Source organism: Takifugu flavidus, chromosome 10, assembly GCF_003711565.1.
Source record: "Takifugu flavidus isolate HTHZ2018 chromosome 10, ASM371156v2, whole genome shotgun sequence".
In the NCBI taxonomy this organism is placed as follows: Eukaryota; Metazoa; Chordata; class Actinopteri; order Tetraodontiformes; family Tetraodontidae; genus Takifugu; species Takifugu flavidus.
In genome coordinates, this window is record NC_079529.1 from 4,629,761 (window position 1) to 4,653,810 (window position 24,050).

The window sequence follows — 24,050 nt, forward strand, 5'->3', positions numbered from 1 at the left end:
GGTCGCTTTGTTCCTTAAAAAATTGTCAAATTTGCGCTTTGTCTGTGAAAGTCATTTGGATTTATCCCAACCAAGCACGTCTGGCCTCGCGCGACAGTAAGTTTCACCAATTAGTCTAAACATCAAAGCATCACTGAGGCTTTGAAACGTGATCTTTCAAGGATCAAAGGTCAGTGCATTCCAATTCCTGCTCAACAATATTTTTCTTCTCGGAAAATAAATTCGCTGGAAACAAAACCAACGCTACAAAATAAAATAAGAATCTTGGAAACTCATTTCCACCAATTTGCTCAGTTCTTTGTCATTGTATATGCTTTTTGTTTGTATCTCTATAAAACTGGCGTGCAGAATTATTACATCGCTCTTTTAGATGTCAGTTTAACCTAAACGTGTGTTTTCTCTCTCTCTCTTTCTATCAGATTATGTTGTCAGAAAGCTCTCAGGACCTCACGGACACTTGATCTGCTGCACTGGTCATTTATTATTCAGTCGGTGGAGGCTCGCAGCGGCCATACTGTCTGGATCAGCCTGTTTTATGGTGGAAGGGAGCGGGCTCGCAGAGAGGATGCTGAGGCCTGCCAGTCCCCCACAATACCCGTCTGTAACCCGCGGCCATTAGGCCGGCGGAGGACATGGCTGCATCCCTGCTGCACTTCGACGACGAGGCGTCGGTTGTGGATGATTCCAGCTTCTCAGAGCCGAGGTGGCGGCCCCAGAAGGACCGCTTCACCGCCACGGTGGAAGCGACACAAGCTCTGCTGCGCGCCCGGGATGGCAGCGGCGTCCCCCCGCTGCACGGCGGCAGCTCCTCGCCCGCGCACGTCGTCGCTTTGACGTGCGCGGAGGACGCGGCGAAGCATGTGGACGAGACCATATCGGTTTGTTTCAGGAATGTTCACGCCAGGACAGACACGGCTGACCCAGTGAGTTCGATCTCCGAGGACTCGCTGCTGGAGGATGACGAGTGAGTGTTTTCACTGGGTGCGTGCGCGCGCACGCACGCACGCACGACGGTTTCAACATGGAGACTCTAAAATAGATGAAATTATTTTATTTGGAAATGGAACATTTGTTCTGACAGGATTACAACAACCCCCCCCCCCCCCCACACACACACACACACACACACACATACTTTCATGTCTGACGTCATGAATATCACTATCGTTGTGAGGACCCCAAAAGATCGAATACACCCGCCACCTCCTTGCTAAAAAACCCTTTAGCTTATCCTAAACTATAGTGCATCTGAATTTATTATTAATATTTCAAAGGCCTGTTTGATTTCCTGTTGGCTCTAAAAGCAGAAAAGCGCAAAGGAGACATTAGGAGTTCATTTTAGGTTTTGTTGTCCTCCCCGTGGAATACTGAATTGTCTTTAAAGTGTAGCTGAGATGAAAAGACTCATGTGACGCCTCCAGAATCAAGAATCCTCATCGTAATCCCTGATCTGCGGTGTGCTCTACACGCTACATTCAATATAGGATTATGCTTTCAGCCCGGAGAAGAGTTTAATCCGAGTGTAAGGTCTGTGGATGTGGATGGCACATAAAAGTAATTCTGTGCGCGGTCACGAAAGGGCCTGAGATGATGTGATCACATGATATCTGTCCTAAAATCAAATCTCTGGATTTGAACCCCTCTCTCCCCCCCAGAGTGTGGATTGCTCTGACCAGCAACTACGGCCTCGTCAGGCCGGTGGACTGGAAACAGTCTCAAACCTGTTGCCTCCGGACCCCCGCAGTCAACGTGAAGGAGCAGCCTGTGAGTGTCACCGCCCCTCCCATCTAACTGTCCCACTTTCCTTTCTTTCCCCACCCCCCCCAAAACCGTGGCACAAATCTCCTGATGCTTGTTGCGCTGGGTTTTAGCGCCTTGATTAATTTCCCTCCCCCCGGTCCGTCTCTGACTAGAGGAGGGTCGCGGTCGCTGCCGAGGAGCCGTCGGACGAGGAGGAGCTGAGGGAGCAGCTGGACATGCACTCCATCATCGTGTCCTGCCTCGCCGAGGAGCCGCTCCTGACCGCCGAGCAGGTCAGGTCCACGCGGGCGGGAGAAGACCACGCAGAAAGAAGACCTGCACCTCATCTTTGTTTCTCTTCCATTGCAGGTGATTGAGGAGATAGAGGAAATAATGCAGGACTCCCCTGGGGTGGAGGCGGACCACCCACCTCGCTCAGGCCTCTCCGCCGTGTCTGCGGAGGTCCGGCGGGCCACCAGTAGCCCCAGCTTTGAGAAGAGTGAGTGGGTTCCAGTTGGATTCCCTCCCTTCAACAAGGTTCTGAAAACATTAACATAATAATGTCACGCAGTTGTGCTCTAAGCTGATTTCTGCGTCCTCCCCCAGGGTTGAGGGCTCTGAGCGTCGCCAACCTCAATGAGCATCTGGAGGGGACGGAGACGGACATCAGGAGGTTCTCTGAGGAGCTGGTGCAGCAGCTGGCCCTGCGAGATGAGCTGGACTTTGAGAAGGAGGTGAAGAACACCTTCATCTCCACCCTCATCGACGTGCAGAACCGTCAGAAGGAGCAGCGGGAGCTGATGAAGAGGAAGAGGAGGGAGAGGAATCACCGGGGTGGAGCCGGGACGCCGCAGGGCAGCGCGGAGAAGTCGCCGGCGTCGGTGAGCCGTTGTTGTTTCAGCGACGGCGCCACTGGAGCTTCTGCCGCTCACATCTCCTCTTTGTCCTTCTCTCCTCCTCAGCGCTTCAGCATGGAGGCGCTCTCCTCGGCCATTCAGAGCAGCTTCCGGAGCACCTTTGGGAGCAGCTGCAGCGAACCACAGGTGATCCCTTCAGCTGATCCCTTCAGCTGATCTTCCTCTCCCTCTCCCCACCATGGATGGCGATGTTCTCGGCTCTCCTTTATGCTTCTCCTTCTTTGCCTGACAGTATTTAACCACCGTCATTCCCTATGAGAAAAAGGGACGACCTCCTTCACTCAGGGATCTCCAGATCCTGACCAAGAGTAGGTCTCCTCACGCTATCGGGGCATCGCCCGGATCGGGTCGATCCACTCACGACTGCGTTCTGCCTTTCAGTTCTACAGGCGATGAGAGACGACAGCGACAAAGTGCCCGGCCTTTTAACTGATTACATTCTTCAAGGTGAGATTTATTTTGTGGGGTTTTTATTTTTTTAGGGATTATATTTCTTAACGGAGCAAAGTTGAGCGTGATCCCCTGAGATCCTCGGTGGGGTCCTCCAACCATCTGCGCTGCTGATGTCAGACTGTCACATTTTCATGCTGTCGTCTTCTCTGTCTCTCTGCTCCTCGCGGCCTCAGCTCTGGTGTGAGAGGTTTGTGAAGCACTCCCACGTCAGCCTGTGTGCACCGTTGTTTTGTGTCGCTCACGGTGACCCCCCCCCCCCCCCACCATGACACCCCCGACGTTGTCCTGTCTCACGTCTCCCCTCTGGCCACGGCCACACAGTGGATCCTTGCTGCCACGCACCTTTCAGCTCCATAGACACTGTGGATGTTGATATTAGCAGATTTAAGCTGCGTTAAATCTGTTAAACCCCACCCACCCTATTCAGAAATCTGAGTCTTAAAGGTTAACCTCCGGCGAGGCTCCAGGAGGATTTACCCTGTTGTTGGTGTCCTGTTATTCCTCTGGTGTGCTCCATCTTTAGTGGCGCGGCCGTTCACCTCTGCTGTTTTTACAGTGCTTTGCCCGACGTAGACCAGTGGGACGGCGCCCCCATCTCTGCCGAAGCTTCGGGTGGACGGAGACGGCATCAGAGCGAAGACCCTCCCTCACGTTTTCTCCGTGGTGTCTTTGTTTCCTTTTGCCTCCGTTATTTGTAGTTCTATTTGCGTTGACTTGTGTGATTCGTGCGTCCGCCTCTGCTCTTTTTGGCTCGAACAGGTCAAGGTTTTAGTGTTTATGTGCGGTGCTTAACGATCTCTGAGCAGGCAGTATAAGTAGTATAAGAGTGAATCTGGGGATATTGAAAGTTTTTTCTTAATTTCCAGGAAGAGAAACAGCAGCAGGATAGATGTATAAAAAATAAGTTTACTCATTCGTGACCTAAGTGTTTATTTTAGCCTTTTGGACTTAAGATGACTGAACAAGTTACGTGATTCTTTATCAGAACAAGCAAACAAATGTCTTACTAACCCAGCTGCTGACGCCTGCCTGCGCTGAAATGACCTAACTATGCATCCGGATGTAGGCAGCAGAGGCTGAACTGTGACTCCTGCACGCCACCCTGGAGATGTGTGCACAGGACAGCGTGCACACTCCTTCATATCAACGCTCTGCCTTTGCTGTAACTTTTGTACGTCACAACTGAATGATGTTCAATGAATGTCCCATTTCTGGACTTCATACAGAATTCCATTTTGTCAATTTCTTTTTGCAAGTATTTTGTTTCAAATATATTTTTTAAAAAGCACTCGGTTCTTCTCAGCTCAGCGTGTTTTCTTCCCAGCGACCCGTACACTGAACTTGAACAGGAATCACACACGATGACCGTGAGCGGGGAGAGAAACTTTAACTGGTTGCAGAAACATCACATTCACAAAGGTTATTCCTCCATTATCTGCTGCCACGTGTCAGCTGCAGCCAGTCCGGCTCGCTGAGGACTTCCAGATGTGGACTGGATGAGGCAAACACCAAAACACCCAAACCTCTGGCTGGTTGGAGCCTCGGGATCGCCACAGGCACCAGCTCATTACGAAAGAATTTAGCATCAGTTTATGTAACAAATCTGGTTCAACAGACTCACGACTGCACAACAAACATGAACTTTTAAACTTCTACCATAAACGACACCTACCCAGGTGCTGCGCCTTCAATCGGGCCTTTGAAGTTCAAGCTCACACCCTCACACACACATGTGGTTTATTGATGACCACATGGAACTTGAGTCATGCTTGTCTGAAGCCTGTTAAACCCTCCACAATATTTCCCCATCCAGCCTTTCAATAGCAAAACAAACGTCTGTTAGACATCTGTAAAACATTTGTTCCCTCTCAGATAAGATTTCCCCATCTACTCTGTGTGTGTTAGACACTTTTGTCAGGCTCCTAGTTGCCAGCAGCTCGTTGTGGTGTCGCTCTCCCCCCTAAAAACATTGACTTTTCGGCGTTTTGTTTCTCCCTTTTGAAATCTTCAAACATGAATGGAAGATGGTTCAGATTTATCTTTTGCCTTCTCCTACTGGCACACAGCTCGCTGCAGCAGACTGCAGAGAAGAAGAGACGGAATGGGAAGAAAGGTAGGGTTTGACGTTAACATTCATGCATGGGTTATGAAAACCTCAGAAAATTCATTCTCAGGTTACAACAGAGATAAAAATAGATTCTATCATCGTCTTGATCAGTTTAATCCGCGAGTTACTGTACATAAAATGAACCACAATTTACTGACAACAGACAGTCGTTACCCGTGGGTGACCTTTTATGGAGGATTGAGCAGGAGGTTTCACGGTTACACGCCTGATTACCTGGTGACCAGTGCGGTTTTAGAAATGTTTTTTTAATTACGAAGGTTGCCCGTTAGGTGGCGGTGTAAGCACGCTAAAGTTAGCTGTAACCGTGTCAACATAATAATTCGATTTATGAATAAATTGTTATAAATACCTTTTTAGTACCTGTGCATTTAGTAGTGGATTCGTGTGACATTATCAAATCAACCCTAATGTAATTATTATATTATTGTGTACTGTATGATAGCTTCTAGCGCAGTAAATAGTCTTAAAATATTATCCTATTTTTGCCAGATATTTATAATCCTCATATTTTCCTTTTCCATTTAAAACTTGCTTTCTAATATTTTTGGCACTTTCTCAACAGACTCTGCCAACAGTTCTGCAATAGAGGAGCTGAGAAAACAGATTAATGACCTTGCTCAAGAGCTGAACTTACTGAAAGAGCAGCAGGCTTTACAGACAGGTACCGTATATATGTTTTTGTACATTTATTTTACACTACCCATTAGACACCTGATCCATTTCTCTCCCTCAGTGTGTCTGCGAGGCACCAAGATAATCGGCAAGTGTTTCCTGGCTGATCCGGTGAAGAGGACCTTTCATGCCGCCAGTGAAGACTGCATCGCCAAAGGAGGGGTCCTCAGCACGCCGACCTCAGGATACGAGAATGACGAGCTCTACGACTACGTGCGCCAGAGCATCGGCCCAGAGGAGCACATCTGGCTGGGCATCAATGATGTGGTGACTGACGGTCAGTGGTTGGACCACTCAAGCTCCAACGTACGCTTCAAGAACTGGGAGACAGACATCACCCTGCAGCCAGACGGAGGCCGCAGCCAGAACTGCGCCATCCTCTCCACCACGGCCAACGGGAAGTGGTTCGATGAGAGCTGCCGGGATGAGAAGGCTTCCGTGTGCGAGTTCAACATCGTCTGAGGGACCAGTCCTGTAGTCAGCATCAGATAATCACACCATCAACATGCCGCTCGCAGGGAAGTATATATGGAGGATGGCCTGTGCTATGCGTTAATAGTCCATGTTATGCATCTTTTCATAAGCTTTTCCTTTCTAAGCCATTCTGATGTTAATACATGATGGTTGTTGGGGTTTGGAATGCCAGTAAAGGAGCAAGAGGGAGAAATTGCATTCAATTCATGTTCAAAACGTTACTTTTTCTTTTTATTAAGGTAAAAATCACTGGTTTCTGGATGGCTTCTCCTGTTTCTTTTTAAAATGACTTTCTATACAGTATAAACAAAGTTGATTTTTGACTTATGCTCTAGCAGTTTTGTCAAATTTTTCTTCTGACATTACATTGTATAAAGTTAATAAAAAAAAGATGACAATGACTTAGTCAATTTTCGTCATGGTAATTTTGTTCCTGTGTTGCACTCAGGATCATTTACCCACCCAAAGGGGGATTACATCAGATTCAGGATGTTTGGGCGTCACTACGGAAACCTAAAAACATGAACAGCACCACATTTGTTGATCCTGTACTCATCCAACTCTAATCAGTTGGACTGCATATTTATTGTCATAATATTTATGACAGGAAATTTACTTTATTTTTTTAGTCCAGTAAAACAGACAAATGTGGACTTTGTCTCCCTCTGCAGTTCGTTTACTGAACTGCGGGAGCGACATTTCAACTCCGACCATGATTTGATTAATTTCCTCCTTTTAGACTTAACGTGTTGCTGAAATCAATGCTATAATTGTTTGAAATATCCAAATTAAAGTTAAAATATCCTATTAATGTATAAATTGTATTGTGAAACAATAAAAACATTTTTTGGCTTGTTTTGTAACTTTACAATGTACGTCACACTTCTAATATTGTCTAATTAAAGGTCCAAGCTTCTTACCAAAGCAGCAGCTTTAAAAAATTTTTTGTCAACTTTCAAATAACAACTAACAGTATAAAATTGTTTTAATGTTACTTTAGCCCAGGAAAAAGGACCTATTACTGCTGTCACAAACGCAATATAAGAAAACCAGAATTCCCAAGTGTGAACATTTTGAAGCCACGTACAGTTTATGCTGGGAAATGATTTCAATCAGCAAGCTCCCCTCATCTTCACCTGAGAAAGAAAATGCAGTTTGCAGGGTCGCTTCCTGCGTCTGCGCTGCAAAACTGTGCTGGAGGCAAACGACAAAGGCTGGACATCGAGTTATCGCACAGATGCCGGGCAATCCTTTATCCCTCAAAGCTCCGGTGGGTCAAGTAAAAAAACCAAGAAGAGTGAAAAATATAAAGAAAAATATGAGGATGAATCCAATCTCAGTTCCCTCCCTCCGGCTCCAACCGTGGACCCAGATTTGGGGAGTGTTCCACTTCACTCTGGCCGTCCGTCTGGTAAATCACATTGTCCACCAAGCCCTGGTCATCGCCTCTGGGGGCCGGAGGCGGCTTACACGCCTCCGTGCGCCCTGTGAAGGGCCGGTAAGTGTCAGTCTCTCCATAGATGTCGATCTCCTTCCCCTTTCTCAGCAGGTGGGTGTAGACCAGCGTGTCCTCGATGGAGGTGTACACGTGATCGTCGTCTTCACGCGTTTCTGGGAAGCCATTGTGTCCCGGCAGGAAGCTGGTGCCGTTTGGATTGTAGATGGACACTTGATGACTCAGTTTCTTCTTTTTCTTCCTGTTGAAGTGGAAAAGATACATTTGAGTTTACAAAACCTGTGAATAATAATTATGGCCAAACTCTAAAAAAAAAGCACTCACCTAATTACCACGCAAACCACAATCAGCACGATGATAAAAATGACCAACAGGACGGCCACCACGCTCAGGACGATGCTCAGGAGACGGCCTATAGTCAACAAAAGTAAAAATAAATGCAACACCGCGTCCAACAACATCAAATCCCTAAAATGTCGGCCACGGCAGGTTGCATTCTCAGGGGAATCGAACCCTAATCATCCCTTGGTGTTGTGACCTGACTCTCTTAACCCCTAACGAAAGGTGAACTGAAAAGGTTTGGAGCCTTTGTTCAAACATAAACTGTCTTCTTACTGATGCTGTCCTGCAGGGTGATCTTGGTGATGACGCTAAAGTGACCTCTTTCGGGCCTGCAGTTGGACATGTTGAGGTAAAAGCTGCCGGGCACGGTGATCTCGCTGTCGGCCTCCTCGTCCTCCCGCCGGCTGTAGACCTCCTCTCGGTGGCCGATTTGCAGGACCTTGATGTTGGTGTGCCGCGTGTGGCATTTGGGCTGGCTGAGGTGAAAGAACATGAGGTGGGCCTCCATTTTCTCCGGAACAGAGACGATCCAGGAGATGGTGGAGTCATCCTGCATTCCCGACGGCCAGCCGGGAGTAGCCAAAAAGACGGGCGTGTTCCTCTTTGGAGATACGGTGACGATGTATCTTTCTTGGAAGGAAGTAAAAAAAAAAAATTAGATCTCACTGTAAAAATGTTTTTACTAAATTCATTTGGATCAGTCTCTTACCAGATATCTCCTCCTTTATCAACGCGCTCATCACGTGTTCGGAGAGGTTTTTACCCCCCGTGTGGGACACAGTGACGGTCACGTTACAGTGGTGGATTTGGATCTTCTGGATGGCTCCCTGGGGGCAGAACTGTCCAATGGTGCCAAGCTCTTCCTCTAGGTTAATAACAACGCTGTCGTTGCACGGCTGATCGGGGAAGGACTGCCTCATGTATCCCTGAGGACTGGTCAGCTCCACTGTGGCCTGGTGGGGAGGACTGACAGTCCAAGTCATGTTGCTCAGAGGGGCAGGGAAGCAGGCTGGGAGCAGAGGAATCACCAGGCGGGACGCAGTCTTTGGACAGTCTTTGAGGTGACGGCACACTGATATAAAAGCACATCAGCACATCAGAATGGACGGCCTCCGTTGAGATAAGGCAAAGAATGTCTAGATACAGTAAGAAAATCTCACTATTACAATAAAAATGGATTGTCGTAACTCTCCAGGACAGGAAACTGCTGCTAAGCCCTGGAATGTGGGTTTACCTATGGTTGTCTCAGCAGTGATTTGCACATCTTCAGGGAGGCAGTCTTGAAAAGACACGTCAGCCTTCGACGTGAGCGTGACCTCCTCCTTTAGAACAGAGTTCACCTTCATCTCACACTGAGACGTCGGCCTCATCTTCTTAACACGAAGAGAATCCACCCCCAGTTCGCCCACGTCCACATTACAAGACACTAGAAAGAAACAAAACATGTGTCTCACTCTGTCTCACGCACCAGGACGATGTTAGGAAGGTTCATGGCGAGTATGTGCAGACGTGTGATTTCCATAAATTCCTGGTAATTCCTAGTAATGATTCCAGGTAAAAGGCCTCAGATGTCATCTGTGACTCAGTGATGAGGCAATCTCTTAGCTCCCCTACACCGAGCCCCTCTTTCATTACTCATCCGCACCGAGGTTCTCTCCGTCACACCCTGACTGCTCAGTGCTCGTCCTTGTTATAACACGATGGGACAACTTAAAATCAGCATATATATTTAGTAATCCCACACCTGCTACAGCATGTACATCAAATCTCCTTAAAACCCACGATAAACTCTGAACAATGGCCCCTCTGTCAGTACTGAGGACACAAAATTTAGTTTAAACGTTCTATTTAGTGTCCAAGGACACTGCAATGGAATATAATGTAGAATATTAGTAAATATATAAAGAAGGATGTATATATTCAGCATATAATTTTAGATGTATGGATACTTTAGGTACGGACTGAACACTGGGTGAAAAGATTCCATGACACACCTGGGAAAGTCTCACTTGAAGAAGACACCAGGAGCCTTACGGCGAGTCCAGAAGATCCAGATCTTCTTCTGTCCATCTCACAGTTCCTCAGGGTCAGGGTGAAGTTCCCCTGTCTCTGTTCCGGCTGAGGGGCTGCCAGTCCCACCACCACTGCGCCCCTGGCCCTGTTGTGGTACTCCACCGCAGTGTTCTTCTTCAGACAGACCGGCTCTGTCAGCCTCTCCAACCGAACCGCCACCTTGTGTTTATTCGGGACCTCAAAGTACCACTCCATCACGTCATCGTCAGGGAAACTTTCCGGGTAGTTCGGAGACAGCAGCTCCAGGGACGATGTCCCTTTTGGCAGCATCAGGGTAATTCTAGCAAGAGCTGTGAGACGGAAAGATCAAAAATCTGATGATATCACCTGAAACACAAAAGAAAAGTGGTTATCCTGCATTTAAAACCACTCACATTTGATTTCATCACCCAGGTGCACATCAAACTGAGCCCTCTGCAGCTTCTCTCCTGCTGGAATGTCCACAGAAAAGTCTCCTTGATTCAGGATCTGGACATTAGCGATCCGGCCCACTCTGCAGTATTTACCGATGACCACGCCACCTGTAGCCTGAAAGGCCTGCAGGGTGTAGCTATGTCCGTCTGGACATCTGTCTGTCACTTTGATTTGTCTCAGACCCCCATCAGAGAAGTCTATTTCAAAGGCCTTTGCTGACTTCAGGTTCCACGAGAACCTGCGGTTGAAACCCGCCAAGGCCAGCGGGCCGGAGTCGGCCAGGACGATGTGGCTGTTGCACGACTTTGTAGTACATTCTGAAAGACATTTGATCAGACTGACTCAACAGAATAAACCCAGCTTCCCAGTAAACGCTCTGTTTGACTTCACCCCCTCTTACCTATGTTTCGCACAATTTCCACGCTGAACACGTCCTCGGGTCTGCTGCAGTCAAACGCCACCGTCACAGAATCGTTGTCTTTCACCTCTAAGTAAGTACTGCACAGTTTTGAGCGTCCAGAGCCGGTGCACACTTTACAACCGTTGACCTGACGACTCCTGATCCTGATCGTGCTGCCCCTCTCGGGGGCAAGGGTCAGCGCTTGGACACCTGAACATGAGGACATGGCAGAAAACATGCAGATTAAAGCCAGAATTATATGTGGATGTGAAATCTGTCTGTGAATTTAACTGCAATCGGATTGCAAGACGTTTCGTTTATTTTAAGCTTTTCGGTTTTTTTATTCACAGCTTACGAAGCTGTAATGACTAACTTGATCCTGGAAACACTCCTGTGATTTACCAAGCCTGTCTGAAGTAAATATTGCCAGCACACATTAGCCATAGTCTGTTCTCTCTGTGTTTATGTAGTTTACACTGAAATGAAACTGAGATGATCTGGAAATGATGCATGGAATTGTTGGATCCGGTTCAGTCTGATCTAGACAAGAACTGTTTAAAAAGCCAGTGAAGTAAATTATTACCTATCAAATTATTGATCAGCCACTAAAAAGAGTATTCAAGTCCCAGCTGTTCACCAACGCCCGTATTGAAAGCAATTACAGCTTATTAAATAGAGCACCGAGTGAGCAAATCTATGTAAATCAACAAAGTTAAATTTTTAGAGATGTTTAAGATAAAATCCGTCATATTTCGATAATGATTAAACTGTACCTTACCTGAAACTGCAGTGAGAATGATTGTTAGCAGTAAAACCAGATGGCTGGCTGTTAATGAGAACATACTGTCCGACACTTCTATTAATTTGACTTTGAATTTGATTGAAATCGAAGCTTTTTTCAACGTCTTTCGGCCCTCTTGCGCCACATTTTCCCTCCTGTGTACGTGCAGATCGGTTTCTTGTCCCACCGGTCCACTTCCTTAAAGAATCCGCTCAGCATAAATGTCCAGTGAGGGCGTGGTCACCTCCACTGGGCGTGGTCAGAGCGGCCATTTTGACAGGTGAGGGAGGTGAGAGACTCCGCCCTCTCGTGTCGGTTCCGGAAAAAATATTTCTTTTTTGCGCATTTTTCCATATATCAGCAACAATTTGGCCATTTGCTAACCCGCGCGCTGCACGTTTGTTCTTATTGCCAACCCCGTGCCAACACGAAACCTTTGACAGGTTGATCAGGGTTTTTTAAAATATAAAATAAACATGATCGTTTTGCTATTGTAACCTTATAAATTGGGTGTTATGTTAGTATACACAATATATTTTAACCAATACATCAGTAAATATAATATAACCTTTTAAAAAACAGTTACCATCAATGTAAAAGAGAATTGGGAGAATATTGTTTTATTACATTAACTAGGAGGAAGATATTGGGCAGACCTGTGGTTAACAGGTTAGAATGAAATAGACAGCTATAATGCTGTGCACCCCTGCATGAACCGCAAGGTGCACAGGCCACCATTTACATTTCACAGACCACAGTTTGTGTAGTCACCAAAATCTGCATCTGGACCTGGAACAGTGTGAAAACTCAATATTTCTGCAAATATTTGGCCCATGGCAATAAATTGAGAAGACGTTGTTTTGGTCGGACAGATTTGTTACCTGTCATGGCCAAATTTGATCTTTCATTGATCAAAGCTTAAAATACCTTTGATTCAAAGCAACATACATTATTAGATTGTATTACAACTTCCCTCTATAGTTTGTATTAATTTCGACCATGGAAAGAACTAGAAAATATGAGGTAAAATATTAACGATATATGTTTATTTTGGTATCGCTGTATGAAATGCAAGGTGCACAAAACATTACACAATCTACTGTATGTCGATGTGGATGTAACATCATCGAAGTGTTTGCAAATTTTAAACAAAAGTGTGCTACATTTTAGAAAAATGCTTTTTGTGTTACAAAGTGGATTCATTGTCTATAAATACAACGAAGGTGCCTCCAACACAATTTTATGGTAATTTCTCACGCCTTTTTCCGGGCCTGACACAAGCGGCGACCTGAGGGAGGAGCATGCACAGGAAGCGACCAGAAGCCAGAGGTCTGCAGCCAGACTCTCCTGAAAAAATCAACAAAGGTTTTTATTTTCATTTCTTTGTTTATTAAATAACTTGGAGAAAAACAATTTAATAAGCACATGAATATATTTAGTCAACGTACATTCAGAATATTAAGCATTACGTTTTAAGAAAAAAACATCCTCAGGGTGTTATTAACATAAAGCGGCGATAAATTAGGCAATCAAGAGACGTGTGGCTGATGTGACCACGCAGAAGCCCAGCATTTCAATTTCATAATTTGTGCTAACAAGAAAATAAACTCCATCCAAATGAAGTTGTCATTCAGAAGACACTTCAACTTGGATCAAGAACTTTTACGGTACTTAATAATTACCATTACTGTCATATTTTTCTGCACATGAGAGCTACTGCAGGTGCGAACAACAAAATAACATGAAACATTTAACATGAAATCCTACCAAATTACCACAGGTGAGGTTTCCCCCTTCTCCTCCACGCTCAGATGAGTCTGTCCACAGAGAGAGCAACAACTGGCAGATCCTGGACACCATATTTCCACCCAAGTGTGTTTCAACAGTAAATTGGTAGGGAATAAATGTTACACTATGAGAAATACTCAACCATTTATGTTCTAGGCAATGGTCAGATGGAGAAGGCACATGGATACAGCGAGTGTCCAGTGACCCTTCTACAAGAGCCGATATTATTCAGCTCGAACAATCTCTGAACAGAGAATTACAGCGAAGACATGCAAGACAGAATGGAATGTGCCCCATACGTAGCGAGCTTTATTCCCAGTGCTTCGGTAAGGAGGTGGCGGGGGATAAACGCCTCTGGGGTTTGGATAATACTTCAAGACCAACATACAGAAGACGTACTCTTATCACATTACTCCTTCGCTTTTTTTGTTAAGATGAACTGATCAGACAGATGACCGTCAACTGTGGTGAGAGGGGTCTGCTTCTCTCCCGTGTCAGAGGTGAAAGTCAATTAACTATTGCTGCCTACATGAATCTCTATGAAAGCTCCATATCTGTTGGCATCAGGAAGGCACTGCTGGCAGAGAAGGCCAAGGCTGACAAGGAGAAAAGAGTTAAGCATAAGACCCTAAATTCAGATAGTTTTATCTTATAACATTTATTAAAAGATTAAATCTCTGAACTATTCAGCTATTTACTCAGCAGAGAGTACTGTTTAAGAGTTAGGGTTAGCAAATGACAACTGTTGACCCGATAGTCAAAGGCTTACATCTATCTAACTTATTAAAACCCTAGATTGCTGATCTGGTGAAGGAGAATGAAGAGCTGAAGAAGCAAGTGACTGAACAGAGAGCTAAAAATGATATAATTGAAATTCAAGAGATTGACAGACAACAACAGGAGAAAAAGAGGCAAAAAGATGAGCTAGAGGCCCTGAAGAGGATCAAACAGCTGCTCATGGTGCCGTTTCCTGTCATGGCAACGAAGTAACCATTATTTTAATACCATTAATAACTCTTATAACTGTCTTCCCATTCAGGACCAAGTGCTAAAAGTTTTAACACCAAAGATGTAACTAACATCAACCAAGAAGGAATCAGTCTCATATTGAATCTCAACAAAAGAACAGGTCACAAACGCAAACCTCTACTCATCACTGTGTGGACGGAGGGATATTAAGTATCCACATTTTATCCAAAGTGACTTACAAGTGAGACATGCAATCAAGCTACAATGTAACTGAGACCAATGTAAATAAAAACACTGCCTTATAGGCCTACACCACCGGATACAAGTGCAACTACTAGTGCAGCATTATGGAGAGGGAGTGAAGGGGGATGTTTACAGGAGAGAAATAAAAGAGAGGAAGAGAGAACAGAGAGGAGGAGAAAGATATGTGCTCTTCAAGACCTTTTGGAAGGAGGAGAGGGTCACATCTGCTCTGTCAAAGCTCAAGCGGTCGTTCCACCAGAACAAGGTATGAAAATCCCCTGGATTGTCTGGAGAGACCCTCATGTGCAGAACGCAGCAGATGATGGGCAGCGTGGGCTCTGAAAGATTGTTCACGACAGAGGGAGCAGGACCAGCTAGTGGCTCAGCTTAAGTGACTTGAACTTAATGTGGGCAGCTACAGGTAGGAAGGGGAACTAGATAAGCAGCAAAGTAACATGGGTCCACTTGTTGGTTGAAGACCAAACCCATCGCCACATTGCTGACCATCTAGAGCAGCTTCACCACGCACATTTGAAGGGTAGCTCAGTAGTCCATGTGGGAGATGACCATGACTTGTGACAGCAGATGTGCGTAAGTAATATTATTCATGTTATGAACTGTTGTTTTTTTCAGCCAATAAACGCCTCTCAATATCACATTCTCACATAATAATTCACATCAGAGCAAATAAATGTAAAACAATACAAATAAGAAGCATGAAGAAAGAATTATGGCTCATTCCTCATTGATCAAACAAAGTGGCACAATCCAATTTGTTCAATGGGGAACGACGCTGTACAAACCCATGAATTTCAAAATCCTGATGGTACACATGCTGATAATATTGCCATTATCCTGTGCTCAATGACTGTAGTATCATGCCAAGTCTAAGTAAAGTTGAAGCCATGAATTCTTGCCTCACGTCTCTTCTTTCTATCATGCCACATTTATCTTCTACAATGTAAAAATCCCATTATATAAATACATCTCAAAATAGCAGTAGTTTCTAGTGATAATGTGATACTGAGCACCCACTGTGTGTCTGCATCCCAGAAGCGCGTGACAGCGGTTTCATTGGCAGAGTAAAGATGTTACTTTATACAGGGAAAAGCTTTGGTGCACAGATAGCATCAAAGGGTTAAAAAGTCAAGCTTTGTCATTTGATCTTATCAATGATCCAAAGTCAAATTAGCTTTGATTCAAGCCAACTTACTAAATTACAACTTTTTTACATTATATTGTAACTACCTCCTGTACAACTCGTATTTATTCATATAAACAGTCAGAAACTATGAAAAGCACAAAATCCAACAAGGTAAGATATTGACAAAAGCCATTATTCTGAGTCTGTGCAGGAAATAGAAGACACACACAAAAACAGTTGCTCTATAACGGTCATTCCTACTATCTAGTAGGTTTCACATCGATACATGTGTTCTCTGTGTGTGTTCTCTGTTAAAAATGCAGTGCCCTGTCATGATATACAATTATATTATGTATAATTTAATTATAATACAAATGTATTTTTATTGACACCTGCTTGCTTGAGTGCTATTAAAATAAGTGCAAGCAACACAATATGTAACATGAAATTCTCATTACTCCAGGATAGGGTTTCCCCTTCTCCACCATCCGAAAAAGAGATGGCTGTCCACAAAAGGGGCAGTAATCAAGAGATTCTGAACATCATCTTTCCACCCAAGTATGTCTCAGCAGCTTATTGGTAGAATGCGCGGTCAGAGATTCTCAACCAGTTGTGTTCTAGGCAATGGTCAGATGGAAAAGGCACGTGGATACAGCGCGCGTCCAGTGCACCTTCTACCAGAGCCGATGTCATTCAGCTACAACAATTGCTGAACACAGAGTTACAGATCAGACATGCCAGACACACAGGAATCTGCCCCATACGTAGCGAGCTTTATTCCCAGTGCTTCGGTAAGGAGGTGGCGGGGGGTAAACCCCTCTGTGGTTGGGATTGACTTTAGGGTTAGGGGTTACAAGGCGTTAAACCCTCACCCTAACTCTTGTGTTCCTTTTTCGTTAGATGAGATAATCAGACAGATGACCGTTAACTGTGGCGAGAGGGGTCTGCTTCTCTCCCGCGTCAGAGATGAGAGTCAGGTGACTATCGCTGCCTACAGGACTGTCTATGAAAGCAGCATAGCCTTTGGCATAAGGAAAGCACTGCAGGGAGACAAGTGCAAGGCTGAAATGAAGAAAAGAGTTAAGCGCTTGAATTTAATAACCAAATCATTGAATTATAGCAGGATTTTTAAAAAATTTAGTGTATTAGTGATCTAAACAAAATTGAGTAGTTTGTTTTTCAAGATTTCGCAAGGACAACAGTTCAGCATGTTTATCCAGCTTAAAGCTTACATCTAACTGACATATAACAAACTAGATTTCTGATCTGGAGAAGGAGAATGAGGAACTCGAGGAGCAAGTGACGGAACAAACAGCCCAAAATATTGAAATTGAAACGAGAGAGATTGAGAGACAACAACAGGTGGAAAAGACGAACATTGAAGAGACTGAGGCCCTGAAGACGACCAAACAGGAACTCATGGTGCCGTTTTCTTTTATAGCACTGAAGTAACTGTATATTTAATGCCATTAATAACCCTCACAATTGTTTCCTTATTCAGGAGCAACTGGTAAAAATGGTTACACCAAAGAAGTAAATTCATCGAACAAGAAGGACTCAATCTCATCTTGAATCTCAAAAAAGGAAGGGATGGACAAAAACAAAATGAAACTGAAATAATGCGTCCAGCTCCTTAATAAAAAAAGCAAACAACACCAAAATAAAATCCTTACTTCTGTGGTTTTGTGTAAGTGATCATGTGCTCCAGAAAAGATCCCATTTTGTTACAGATATTCCAAAACTGTGAATACACACCTCATGAGCTGATTGGAGTTTGCAAACCAATCGACAGGGAGCTCCGGTCTTCGTTGTATAAGGGACGCGAGGTGATATGCATTGTTTTCTTATTTTCTATAGAAAACATCACCAGAGGATGGAGCATGGGGGCCATGTTTTCTAAATGTTGATCCTGGCCAGAGATCACCCACCAGCTCAGCCATAAAGGTGACCCAGATGTGCACACAAATATCAGCTCACACCTTAATAGCCTCTGTAACAGTCCCTGTGGGTTAGGGTTCGGCCTCACTTTGAGCAGTGGGCAGTTTCAGGCCTTTTCCGTCCACATCTTGTATTCCACATGCGTTTGCCACTGTCAGCTCATCTCCAACCACCTGCTTAGTTATAACAAGTGCCACTTGCACAGGTTCAGCAGCATTAAAATAAGGTTACAGCTTGGATTTAAAACTGGAAAATTAGGATTAAGAAATACATTAATACATATGAAAACTCTGGACATTGATTGTTATCATATAAATGAGGTAACATCCTACCTGGTGCCTACAGTGGCAGTGAACCGTGACCAGTCATCCTGATCATGAGGGGTAAAATCTTTCCAAATACACATAAGACTATGACATTCTGGAAAAAGCGTGGTTTAAATCAAAGTGCACTTAAAATGGATCATGTATTACATGTGTTACATAGAACAGGACACAGAAAGACCCAGTAAGTTTTATTGTAATTTAAACTTTTATAACATTGATACAAATAAACACACATATTGAACTTGACATTATAAATTGTACAATGCAAATACTGAAACCTTCTCAGTCATATTATGTTTGAAGATGACAATAGTCTGTGTTATGGGTATATATGTGAGCATATATATGGGTATACAAACGTATTCTCACACACTATTTTTAAAGTTCAGTCTTCAGTGTAAAAGTCCTACACATTAATAAGGCAAAAACCTTTCTAGAAAGATTAAAAACTATACAAACACTGAGAAATCTGATGCTCACGTAATCTATAGGAACTCTTAACAATGGTATACAAAACACGTCAGTGTTGGTCCCAGTAAAGATTAATATTGGCTAATATAATCCATCATACTTTACCTTGATAGAGGTGTAATGACATCCAGACTGAAAGAATCTAACCAAAAAGGTCGTCCAAACTTCCACAATCATTCATTCTCGAATGGCTACAATTATATTATAGGCAGCACGGGCTAAATATAACTATAAATTACTCCAATTATCTCGGTCTCCGCTGCTCCATCCCGTTTGGGAGGAAACCAGCAATGATCGGAACCGGCCATATGAGGGCAGCAACGCTCCACACGATGATGACCAAAGTCATGAAACAAGCCACAAGTGTTGACTCGATGGGTTTTCGGTTCAGCCTCCAACTTTTGTCCCCCTTCAGCTCGTCTAGGCTGAAATCCACGCAGCAGAAGGCGATCTGATCACCGCTATTCTGGCCCCTCGACCTGCCCTGGCTGAACCTGCGGTAGCGGGACATCCCGCATCCCACGCACAGTCTCAACTCCTGCTGACCCCCGGTGACCCCGAGGTGCTCGATAACGACGGGCGAGATGGCCCTGTTGAAGGACGCGGAGAAAAAAGCCCTCCCGTGGTTGTTGGTGGTGTAGATGAGGACATCACACTGGAAACCGAAGCTGCTGTCCCAGCGCGCCACCAGAGAAGTGGGCAGCAGCCTCTGGACGCTGACGTTGCACTGGGACACAGTCTGTAGGGGGGACGCGTCGGGCGAGGCTTCGCTCTCCTCCACGGACCTCTTGGAGAAGCGCACGTCGACCCCCAGGTTGGCCAAGAACCTGCTGGAGGAGTTGATGGGCGGCAGCAGCAGGTCCTCGTCGCTCCAGCCTTGGCATCGCAGCAAAAGTCCGGCCACCGCGGTCAGCGCCACCAGGAGAGACAGAGAGTCGTTCAGCATGGCACAAGGCGCGTCTCTCCCGCTCGCATGGTGATGTGACGACCCGCAGGCGATGTTTGAAAACGCCACTGAGGGATTTAAAAGGGGGAAAAAATCAAAATGCCGCTCTCGTTGGAGATGTGCAGCTCCCCGTCAGAAATCCGATCGTCCAAAAGCGGTCACATGTGCGCGCCCCCCTCCCTGCTGAATATTTTCCTCTTGATAGATCTCCAAATGTGCGTTGCATTAGATTAAGAGGAGGATCATTGCGAGCGGAGCCGTGCGCCGAGCTCCAATCCTCCTTTGTGACTTTAGGTGTGAGCACGAAAACACAGAGGAGTGGCGAAGGGAGAGTCTCCAGTGCGCAGGACTTCGACGCGCAGCTTTCATTCAACAGCCCAGATAAAAGCCCAAACTTTCTCAGCCCAAATGCATGAAATCACAAAATCCCTCTCCCGAGAGAGATCAGAGGATTGGATCCCAAAGTCTCAAGCATAGAATCCAATATTAATTGCGGTAACCTCTGTGGATAAAGTTATTTTTTTTAAAAAAAGAAAAGAAAGTATGTTTTGCAGGATTATTTGTGTGGAGTCAGTTTGTATTTAAAAATATGGCTACTCTGAGCTAAATAAATTGCTTTTTTTCTTTCGCTTAATTTGCAGTTACTAGATTGAAAGTGGACTATTGATGGTTAAATTGGTGATGTCATCCCAGTGATTGCTCCAAAAGATTGGAAAGTGCAGCAGGGTGATTGAATTTTTAGCCGTTATGCAACCACAATGCTCACTGAATGAAGAGTGCGGGGGTCTTGAGTGCCTTGCTCAACAGCAAATTGGCAGAGTCAGTGAGGTGAAAGCAAGCAGCTAATGTCTTAAGTAATTTCCATTAAAGTCAAAAGCTTATGTGATATTTTCCAAACATACAATCGTGCCTGCTCCGGAAACTGAAAAGTGTCATGTCTTCAGAGGTTTTGTCCTTTATTCATTCTTTTCCCGCTCAGTATTAAATCAAGTCTTCTGTGCACTGCATGATCATTTGTCATGGTTGCCTATAGCGATGTGCTGCAGGTAAAAATGCTCTTTGGTTCATTCCCCCTGCATGATGAGCTGTCAAAGCTTCGTACACTGTGTTCAAAACAAATAACTAATTCATGATCCTGAGATTCCTGATATTTGCATCACTTCTACCCTTTCCCTCTCTGCACATGGGTTAGCAAGCACAAAAGTGCCAAGTTTTGACCAAAACTGCTAAAGCTGATGCATCACTGCGTTAAAAATGCTTTCACTCTGACTAAATTTAACCCATTGTTACCCTAAAGGTGCGTAATCCCTTCCCTTGTTTGTTCATCTGTTCTCTGCTTTGAGCGCAGTCTGGTTGGTGATGTTTGCTTCCCTCAGCCTGACAGAGATGTAAACACACCGTTCATCTCCAGTGTGCCAGCAGAGGTTTGTGACACACAGCCAACCCGATGAGCATTAAGCCCAGGACACAGCTGCAGTTAATCTCAATTCCGTGGACTTTAAATGTTGCAGCAAGTGGATGAACACCTGGTCTACTTTGTCAGGACCAGGTTACAAATCTCACTGAATTCTGGGTAAATTGTTCTGTTTTAAACTGGGCAGGCTCACCCCCCTCTCTCTGTACACCCTTGATTGTACAATATCTTTTTGCACATTGGTACAGAACGCCTCCATGTTAACCCCAGATTATATTAGAATCATTTTATTAGTTGATTGATTGGTTTTTTCCTATTCCCCTTGTCCTGTTCTGAACACTCTGGTTGTCATGTCAGCATGAAAAGGATGAGAAAGAGAAACCTGGCTCAATTAAAATGAGAAACTGAACAGGTTCTTAAGACTACCTGGTTTAAGGTTCCCACTTCAGTTAGTTTAAGAGAGCTTGTCATTCAAGGTCCTGTGTGGGAGATTTGGCAGCATCTAGTGGTGAGAATATAGAATAGATCTCTTCAACCTGCTCCTTTTTCACAAACATCTAAGAACTAAGAACAAAATAAATTAAAAAAAATCAATACTAATGTTTATTGGTTCGAGTATGGTTGTCCATTCTGGGCTCCTGTAGCAGTAGCTTTCTGTTGTATTATGTGTATTTTATTCTCAAAGAGCAAACACACACACACACACACACACACACACACACACACACACACACACACACACACACAAAAAAAGAAAAAAAAAAGCTCTGTGCATTACACACAATAAAAAGCACCTAAATCAGATTTAGCAGTTATTTCACAATTAAAAGATGAACACTGTGGACTTTGAACAACAAAGATTTTCTTCCTCATCCATATGAGAGGCTAATGTTATAACTGATTATATATTTTCCGCATAAAGAATCTAATTTTTTTGCATGATGTTTGCTGTGTTTTGTGAAGGTCAGTAGCGTTTGATAGGTTTTATCATCCCCCACCTGTCACTCACCTAAAGGTCCATTTGCCTCTCTGCTGCTTCTGGAGTATAAATGTTCCTATATTTATTAATGGGGGAAACACTTTGGCCTTTTGTTTGAATTCATAATATCTGTGAACTACTCTGTTTCATCTGCAGAGGCTTGAAAACATAAACAGCTCTTGTGTTAAATATTTCCTTTTTTAAATGGTGTAATCTGCTGGAGAGGTCTGCCTCCATGTGTTTGATGTGAGCACTGGCTGAAGTGAAAGCCGCTTTAGCCTCTATTTGCACTTGAAAGCGACTGAACATCCTCCTCCCTGTTTAGACTGCGATGACGCTTCCTCCACAATCTGCCTGAAAATAATCATGCAACTGTTTTATTCTCTGTGTATAAACTCAGACATCGCCCCTCTAAACGGGCAGCGCTCTCCCGACAACGTAGCGGTGAGCGAGTGAATATGTAAATGACTTTCTTGTTCATTAATTATGCCATAAAAATGTAAATTGCTTTGGTGACATAAATGCAAATGGGACTAAGATAAAAGTCTCTTTTGCCAAAGGAGAGGGAATGAAAGATTTAGTTGTTCAAAAAATGGCTTTTTTTTTTCAGGAAAGCAAAATAAAAGGCCTGCATGTGACCCCTGGCTGGCCGTTGGCTGCCCTGTGCTCGATCAGATACCATTAGTCTGACCCACAGTCACCGCTTGTCTCCGGCACCACTAATTACTGCTGGGACTCATCAGTGGCGCAAAGCAACACCGACTTCCTGGAAGTGAAGGTGAATGCATGTGGAGCAATATGAACACTGAAATAAGATGGTCACAAGTCTGCAACGATATCTTTGCCAGTTTCACTCCAATCTCAGATTTCCTTGCATTACTGCTGAGCCCGTAGAGGTCAGAAAACAAAATATCTCAGCAATCTTGTCATTTTATTGATTTGCCTTCATCCTCTTATTGGTTTGGCCTCGACGGGTGATTGTGGCTTTATTGCAGATTATGGAATTAAAATACACAAATGGGTGCTGAGTTCAATTTTTTTGCAGCATTTTGACATGGTTCATTATTGCATGACCTCAGTGAGAAAGTGAGAAAGAGGAGTAAGCAGTCAACACAAAGATGGCCCAGGGAGTATTAAAAGCGCCTTTACATATGGGATTATAATGTGTTTCTGTGAATGGATTACAATCAGAAAGTACTTCAGTGCTTATGTTTACTCCCAAGTGTGATATTAATCCAATATTGGTTGTTGCTGCCTTTCCTGGCGGCAGACGGCACCGTTAGTCTTTTCAGGGTGTTAAAAAAAACAACGGCTCTAGAATCAAAATAGTCAAGGAAAAAGTTCTTCAAGAAGAAAAGTTGTTCAGTCATCCTTGAGCAGAAGTGGTCTTTTAGAATAAGATGACAAAAATATTTATTTGTGCCTCACTAGCTGCTCTCACAGTGTGTACCTGCAGCCTGGACCCACTGTTTCTAATGGATAGCTGCTCTGACATCTAAAAAGTAAACTGGCAGCCAGGCACAAATATGTATGTCGGTTCACCAAACTAAAGATCACACCAGGAAAAACAATAAAATTCTGCCAAAGATATTATACGATCTCACTTGAAAGCTACTCATTTCTACTGCAGGTGTCTCCCCAAGGATTTTTGTCTGCGGGAACAGCTAAATGAAGGATACATGGTGCTGTCAATGTGAAATAGGACCTGGAAGCAACATCACACTTATCAGGTAAACGGAAACCAGCATCTGTGATCGTCCCCGCCGATCTCCGCTAGCATAGCTGCTGCGGGAGATTGCTTCTCTGTAGCACCAGCAGCTTTTTTTCTCATCAATGTGGATTGTGAAGCACACACACACCCACACACACCCACCCACACACCCATCCACCCACCCACACACACACACACACACACACACACACACACACACACACACACACACACACACACACACATACACACATAAAGGTCAGCGTGTATA

The 24,050-nt window shown here is 44.4% G+C and overlaps 4 protein-coding genes across 4 annotated transcripts; 2 read left to right on the plus strand and 2 right to left on the minus strand.

Moving 5' to 3' along the window:
• The first annotated feature begins 632 nt into the window (after window positions 1-632).
• fez2a (fasciculation and elongation protein zeta 2a) lies at window positions 633-4,398 on the plus strand. The gene is made up of 9 exons (XM_057044258.1): window positions 633-964; window positions 1,656-1,764; window positions 1,914-2,033; window positions 2,110-2,239; window positions 2,347-2,621; window positions 2,703-2,783; window positions 2,890-2,965; window positions 3,039-3,104; window positions 3,667-4,398. Exons 1-9 carry the CDS (start codon window positions 633-635, stop codon window positions 3,681-3,683), a joined length of 1,206 nt encoding a protein of 401 aa, XP_056900238.1. The 3' UTR covers window positions 3,684-4,398.
• A 545-nt stretch (window positions 4,399-4,943) lies between these two features.
• clec3ba (C-type lectin domain family 3, member Ba) lies at window positions 4,944-7,308 on the plus strand. The gene is made up of 3 exons (XM_057044265.1): window positions 4,944-5,223; window positions 5,801-5,899; window positions 5,972-7,308. The coding sequence occupies exons 1-3, from the start codon at window positions 5,124-5,126 to the stop codon at window positions 6,370-6,372; spliced, it is 600 nt and encodes a 199-aa protein (XP_056900245.1). The 5' UTR covers window positions 4,944-5,123; the 3' UTR covers window positions 6,373-7,308.
• Window positions 6,588-12,060, minus strand: LOC130532024 (CUB domain-containing protein 1-like). Its single transcript, XM_057044251.1, has 9 exons — window positions 11,848-12,060; window positions 11,070-11,279; window positions 10,630-10,986; window positions 10,177-10,545; window positions 9,417-9,608; window positions 8,892-9,254; window positions 8,456-8,812; window positions 8,165-8,252; window positions 6,588-8,081 (listed from the first exon to the last, which is right to left on the minus strand). Exons 1-9 carry the CDS (start codon window positions 11,909-11,911, stop codon window positions 7,721-7,723), a joined length of 2,361 nt encoding a protein of 786 aa, XP_056900231.1. The 5' UTR covers window positions 11,912-12,060; the 3' UTR covers window positions 6,588-7,720.
• Window positions 12,061-18,433: 6,373 nt separating this feature from the next.
• LOC130532852 (transmembrane protein 158) lies at window positions 18,434-20,084 on the minus strand. Its single transcript, XM_057045747.1, has one exon. The coding sequence runs from the start codon at window positions 19,673-19,675 to the stop codon at window positions 18,974-18,976; it is 702 nt and encodes a 233-aa protein (XP_056901727.1). The 5' UTR covers window positions 19,676-20,084; the 3' UTR covers window positions 18,434-18,973.
• Window positions 20,085-24,050: the final 3,966 nt, after the last annotated feature.